This window comes from Pteropus vampyrus, unplaced genomic scaffold (genome assembly GCF_000151845.1).
Source record: "Pteropus vampyrus isolate Shadow unplaced genomic scaffold, Pvam_2.0 Scaffold40, whole genome shotgun sequence".
NCBI lineage: Eukaryota > Metazoa > Chordata > Mammalia > Chiroptera > Pteropodidae > Pteropus > Pteropus vampyrus.
In genome coordinates this window covers 2,470,548-2,477,414 of record NW_011888821.1, presented here as the reverse complement: position 1 = coordinate 2,477,414, position 6,867 = coordinate 2,470,548, and the positions used below count along the sequence as shown (strand labels likewise).

The following is a 6,867-nucleotide window of genomic DNA, read 5'->3' as shown; positions in this document are numbered from 1 at the left end:
GGGAGGCAGTGCTGATTGCATGGCATTCCACAGGCCCCACTGTCCACGCTGTGGAATGTTCCATCTTTCCCTGGGTCACATGGACCTCATCACATAATCTTCACCGAAGAGAGCAGATGATGATCTTGGGGTCAGTGTCAGGAGCACAGGCCTGGTGAGGAACAGAGCAAAGACTGAGCCCTCCTAGCACTTACTGAGGGAACCGCCACAGTACAGACCTGTGTGAACCTTTAACTATGGGGTTGAGTACCATTTAAAATGACTTGATCTGCGACAAAGAGATTGGAAGGTAACTGCACAAGCTCTGCCCTTACTCATTGCGATAATATGTCATGAGATAGGATAAAATGTCCCATTTATTAACCACACCATAAAACTTCAGTTTTACTGGCCAAGTTGGGTGCTTTCTATATGGTTTTCTCAATTCTGTAAAGAGTTGTGTCGTTAGTAGTTTGAACCTAAATTAAAAATGGGCTGAGTAGATTACAAAGATTGACAATGGATGAATATTAGCAGTTCCTCCAGAATACAGAACTAGGCAGGCAGAAGGACTGGAGAGTTTTATCAGAGGGATGCTCGAGGCAGAGTCCAGTCCAGCACAGATGCCATGGTTTAGAACCACTGCCTGATGGTTTGCGTGCTTCTCAGAGTACTTGCTCTCAGCTGACGTCTTGTTACTCTCCTGTCTAGTGGTGCAAATTTGATGACGACGTGGTGTCGAGGTGTACAAAAGAAGAAGCCATCGAGCACAACTACGGGGGGCATGATGACGACCTCTCCGTCCGGCACTGCACGAACGCGTACATGCTGGTTTATATCAGGGAGTCGAAGCTGAGTGAGTAGAAGTGTCGTTCCGGTGTGAGCTTTACAGTTGTACCATGAGTCGTTGCCATGGTATTTTAGGCCATGGTACGGTGGACCTAAGCTGTGTCTCCCGTCCAAACACATGTTCTGCTTATCCTGCCTTATTCGCAGCATCTAGAAGCAAGCTGGATTGAGCTTGCGGGCTTTGATGTAGACTCATGGCACCAGATAATTTCACGTCGCTAGATTGCTGTATTAATGATGCCGTAACATTGGGACCTTCTAAGGAGGGGAAGGTAGGATCTGATGGAGATGAACGGAGATGCATTTGTCCTGCAGGTGAGGTGTTACAAGCCGTCACTGACCATGATATTCCTCAGCAACTGGTGGAGCGACTACAGGAGGAGAAAAGGATCGAGGCCCAGAAGCGGAAGGAGCGGCAGGAAGCCCATCTCTACATGCAAGTGCAGGTCAGCCTCCCGTGACCCTTGGGTGGACGGGCCCCCGGGGCCTGCTGAGAGCGACACTGCTCCCCGGTGCACTTGGGCTGCTTCCAGAGTGACCATTGATGGATCAGGGACTGCTCGGGCCAGTTCTCTGGCAGTTGGGATTGTATTATACACTCTAGTTCAGGGTGAGGACTTGGACGTGAGAATTACTCAGGTCTCCAGGCAGCAATGTTGGCTGTTTATAAAGTGCGGAGGGGATGAGAGGTGAGGGCCTTGGTGGGAGGACGCAGAACAAGAGGGAGCTCCCAGCCGGAGAAGCAGCACAGCCCAGACGGGGCATGGGACGCGGCTCGCCAGGCCATGGGAAAGCATGACGCACAGGACGGAGGAGCAGGAGAGCTCCGAGAAGGGAAGGTGAATTTCCAGAAGGTCTTGGTTCATGAGTCCGTAGTGATATTAGGAAATAAAGAGGCATCATTTTATTAAGCTGACTACCTGGGAAAAGGTACGTGGTGCGTCCCGTCCCGTCTTTATACCATGTGGAGGTCACCACGCAGATGGAGTTCCAGCGAGTGCTCAGAGATGAGAGTGGCTGCGTGGAAATGTAGGTTTTTGTCTCTTCTAAATAAACACCTGATCTAGTTCTTGGTCGTTTTGATACTTTTCTCCTTGGGTCTTCTGGAGAAGGTTTATGGGAGCAAAAGCCTAGTTGTTTCATCATCTTACTATTTGAACTGAGTCTTGGTCAGTGTGGTTTCATGTCATTTCGTAAGTCAGTTCCGGTTTCTGTGCATATTTTCAGATAGTTGCAGAGGACCAGTTTTGTGGCCACCAAGGAAATGATATGTACGATGAGGAAAAAGTGAAGTACACTGTGTTCAAAGTGCTGAAAAACTCCTCGCTTGCTGAGTTCGTCCAGAACCTCTCTCAGACCATGGTAAGTGCTGGTCATTCTGCTGGTAGGTGGTTTTGGTGCCCACTTCCACCCTCCTCCTTTGTAATTGGTCGGAGAGATCCTTTTGCAGTAGGTGCACGTCCTGTCAGCAAGCTGCCTGAGCCCGGTTCCTCTCGACTCCGCCTCTTCTGCCCTTTGACCTTATCTTTGAAGAGAATCTGCAATGAAGGAAGTTGAATGTGAATGTGAATCTTCTCCTTTGTACCCTTTTTTCTTTCTTTCTTTCTTTTTTTTCTTTTTTTTTGTAAAATGGGCACTAAAGCCTCAATGCTAGTGACCCTGCCAGAGCAGATCACTTTTGCCTGATTGGTGGGATTGCTGTAATCAGGGGCTTTCACAGTCTCAGGATGAGTACACCGACACTGAAGTTTAAATGTGAACTAATTTTGTTACTAAGTTAAACTGATTTTTTCCCAGGGATTTCCACAAGATCAAATTCGATTATGGCCTATGCAAGCCAGGAGCAACGGAACCAAACGACCAGCGATGTTAGATAACGAGGCCGACGGCAATAAAACGGTAAGTGTCGCCCAGCGTTGACCTCGTGCGCTGCTGCTGGTCCCGCAGCCGCCTCCCTTTGGTCCAGGTACATGGAGGTGGACGTGCTCTCCAGTACTTCAGTGAAGTTTTTCACTCTCACTGAGCCATTAAAATTTTCTAAGATGGGCATCTCTTTTGGAAATAGATGATTGAACTCAGTGATAATGAAAACCCTTGGACAATATTCCTGGAAACCGTTGATCCGGAGCTGGCCGCTAGTGGAGCTACATTGCCCAAGTTTGATAAAGATCGTAAGTGACCGTCTTCAGAGCAGTAGAGTTGGATTCCTGGACCATCACTCTAAACACTCAGCGTTAAGCATTCTTCTCTTGCAGAGGAATCTTGTTAATTCCAAAAACGCTCATTACACCCCTGCCGTGGCCAGGTTTCTTGGTGAAGTCCAGTCAGGCTGACTGACCGGGGCTGTGTGGTGTCCCGGGAGGCGAGGAGACGGGGGCAGCAGCACTGAGTTCTCCACTGTCCGTCTTTAGTCGAGGCCCCCCACGTCTTGCCGATCACACTGGTCTTCCGTATGTGGACGGGTCACGCGGAGCGGGTCCAGTAGTGAATGCACTTGACCCTAGAGCAACATGGGCCCGAGCTGCACACGCCCACTTCTATATGGCTTTTTATTTTTATTTTTTTATATGTAGATTTTTAAAAATAAGTTTTTTGTATGTATTTTCTCTTATGATTTCCTTAATAACCTTTTCGGTTATGGAGCTTACTTTATTGGAAGAATGCAACATATATACACGTAACACATAACATACAAAAATGCGTGCTTATTGACTGTTCGTGTTATTGGGGTCTGGGCAACAGCTGGCTATTAGTAGGTAAGTTTGTGAGGAAGAGTCAGTGGTTCTACGCAGATTTTCAACTGCACTGGGGGTCGGGGTGCCTAAGTCCCATGTTGTTCAAGGTCAGCTGCATTGTGCTCTGCAGATCACACAGTCTCTGCCATGGGAGCATGGAAGCAGCCACAGAATTGTGTGAGAGAACATTTTGGCTGTCTTCCAGCATTACTTTACAAAACCAGTGTCAGAGTCTGCCCACACTTGGTACAAAATGAAAGATTTTCATTGCTGCAGGGGGCCACTTCTCTAGCAAAGGCATAAACAGTCATTAACATATATTCCAATGACAACTCAGCCAGCTAGTTAGTACCAGGTCTTGAAACTGGGATTCCCATCATCCCATCTTCACTGCCTCACCTGTACTGTTTCTCAGGCGGTTGAGGGTTGGAATGATGCCACAGTCACAGGGTTAGCCTCCTGAGTAAATCTCATCTGGTGTAGTAACTTCTAGGTGCCATAAGCTGTCATTTCAGTGGCTTTTACTAAGTTTACTGGTGGTTGTTTTTTTTTTTTTTTAACATTGTACTGCATGTTAAGATCCTAACAAAATCTGTTTACAAACCTTGTAGATGATGTGATGTTATTTTTGAAGATGTACGATCCCAAAACGCGGAGCTTGAATTACTGTGGGCACATCTACACGCCAATATCCTGTAAAATACGTAAGTCCTCCTGCGCGCCCCTTCTGAGTCGCTTTTGCTGACGTCCCGGTTTATTGCAGCTTCAGGCGCTCTACTTTTTTTTTTCTCAGGAGACTTGCTCCCAGTTATGTGTGACAGAGCAGGATTTATCCAAGATACTAGCCTTATCCTCTATGAGGTTCGTATGGTTTATTTTTCTATAATCAGTATATCGTTAGTGGTTTGGAGAGGGTTGTTGCTTGTTTTGCTAGCTTTGAATTTTTTTCTGTGTGATGTCTATAGCTGAGTGGGGGCCTTGGGTGACCTTAAGTTGAGGATCGTATTAGTAGATGTGTGATTTTTCCCAATTGAGGATCAGTCAGTTATTGTTACATCTTTATGGATATGAACATCTCCCCTTTGCATTTGAACTTGAAAGTGCAGGGCTGATAGAACTGGGTGTAGAGGAGATGCATACAGTGGATAGCCTAGTAAATGCTGGACAGACTGCATTGTAACCACCTGACTTCTTTTACTCTAGGAAGTTAAACCGAATTTAACAGAGAGAATTCAGGACTATGACGTGTCTCTTGATAAAGCCCTCGACGAACTCATGGATGGTGACATTATAGTGTTTCAGAAGTACGTACTTCTTGAAGGATTTTATCACTTTGTCCTAATGTCGAGTATTTTTATAAGTCCTTTAACAGCAAACAAAATGGCATCTAGACCCCGAGTCATGCTTTGTTTGAAGTACCTCAGAATGCTGACGGAAGTGGCCGTTTCTGGGTTTGGGGATTAGGAGTGGTGAGCATTTTCATCATTTAATGCTCAAATTTCCTAAAAATGTCTATGAGGAGAGTGGTAGTGGGGTGGCAACAGTCTATGGAATAGCAAAATTATTTTCCTTCCCTGAAAACAGGAAATTTTTAGAATGCACCTGCTTAGGTAGCCGATTTCACTCTGTCTTTGTGTAAAACCAGCAGGTCTGCAGTCTTAACACTTGGTGTCTGAAGGTAGCTTGATGTGACCTTTTCCTCGCTTTCGAAATGTCTGGCCAGGGCGGACCTGATGCAGTGCATGAGCAGGCAAGGAGCGCAGCGGCCAGGAGCCAGGAGCAGGGCCTGGCACACTGCCGTCGTGAGGGCCAGGCAGCAGCGTTTAGGGCCTAGCAGCTGCTCGGTCCTGCCGCCTCAGCGTGAACACGCAGGCCCGCCGACTGCTAGTCAGAGCAGACTCTGCCGCGAGCCAGCTCTGCGAGCCCTGCGCTTCACCTGAGTCCTTGCCCTTAAATCGTGCAGGGCGAGGGCACTGGTTTGTTTGTATTGAGCTCAAGAACAGGAAGCAGCCGCATTGCGCAGCTCAGCACACCTTCAGTACACGCTGCCTTTCCCCGTGGTCCCTGGCTTACAAGGGCAGCCGGGCAGACCAGACCCCTGACGCGTGAAATGTGACCTGAGTTGATAGGCACACTGGTTGGCCTCACTGTTGAATGAGAGATGATGACCTTGGCCTGGGCTTTGATTCAGGCTAGAAACTTTTTTCTCTCCCTAGGGATGACCCTGAAAATGATAACAGTGAATTACCCACTGCAAAAGAATATTTCAGAGACCTCTACCATCGTGTTGATGTCATTTTCTGTGATAAGACAATCCCTAATGATCCTGGATTTGTGGTCACGTTATCAAATAGAATGAATTATTTTCAGGTATTTGATAAATGTTCTACTTCCTTCAGATTCCATTTCAGAAAGACCACGTTCTTATTGCAAGGGCTTGCTGACAAGACTGTCCGATGAGTTCGGGTCAGGAGGAGGTCTTAGTCCTGCTGTCTGAGGAAGTGCCTGCCCGAAGTGGGTGGGCGCTGGGATGGCCGTGGGACCAGAAGCCGTTCTTTCCTCAGCCTCCCCTCCCTTGCCCACAGTCACATCCACCTGCCCTCTTGTTCCTCGAAATCCTCTCCCCGGGCACAGTTTGGTTTCACAGATAACCGTGGTAATATGTTGAGTGTGAACCATTAAAAAATCACAAGGAAATACAAAAAAACTTGTAGACTTTACCTTTTAAAAGTTGTCTTCATCAGGTAAGCTCCTTGCGTGGTGATACTTTAATACTGTTAGATAGTAAATTCCTAGGGCATTTAAATTCAGGCTGCTCATACCACCTTTTTTAAGGAACCTTTGGCAGATAATTAATGATGACGTTTATAAGCAATTAAATTTCACTTTATTCCCCCAAACGCGAATTGTCCTTTCTGACGCCTGGTCCGTCCCCTTCCCTCAGGTCGCAAAGACGGTCGCACAGAGGCTGAACACTGACCCGATGTTGCTCCAGTTTTTCAAGTCGCAAGGGTAAGCCACGCTCAAAGACGCTGCGTGCTTTCCACAGTTCATCCCGACATCGTGGAACTAATTTTAATAACTAGCTGGCCACTTCACCTGACATGCCATTTCTTGCTTAGTTTCAGATATAGAATTGTCACCACTCATATCTTGACTGCACTACTCCAAGTTGTAAAAATAATTGGCAGCCTCATCTAAAGCCAGACTGACTTTAGATTCATCATCAGTAAACACATCCCCATGTGTCCCGCTGGGCCCATCCCAGCCAGACTCCTGTGCGCCGTGTCACCATTGCAGAGAG

General features: G+C 47.1%; 1 protein-coding gene across 3 annotated transcripts in view; it reads left to right on the top strand.

Annotated features, from left to right (window-relative positions):
* Positions 1-6,867, top strand: part of USP7 (ubiquitin specific peptidase 7) — a 36,294-nt gene that overhangs the window by 22,464 nt on the left and 6,963 nt on the right. For 2 of the 3 annotated variants that reach the window (XM_011358357.2, XM_023529613.1), the window contains 9 exons: positions 1,144-1,274; positions 2,056-2,190; positions 2,626-2,727; positions 2,894-2,999; positions 4,175-4,267; positions 4,357-4,424; positions 4,767-4,867; positions 5,780-5,933; positions 6,508-6,575. In XM_011358357.2, coding sequence (XP_011356659.1) covers positions 1,144-1,274; positions 2,056-2,190; positions 2,626-2,727; positions 2,894-2,999; positions 4,175-4,267; positions 4,357-4,424; positions 4,767-4,867; positions 5,780-5,933; positions 6,508-6,575 — 958 coding nt within the window. The remainder of the gene's footprint in view (positions 1-1,143; positions 1,275-2,055; positions 2,191-2,625; positions 2,728-2,893; positions 3,000-4,174; positions 4,268-4,356; positions 4,425-4,766; positions 4,868-5,779; positions 5,934-6,507; positions 6,576-6,867) is intronic. The other variant, XM_023529612.1, reaches the window with a different exon arrangement.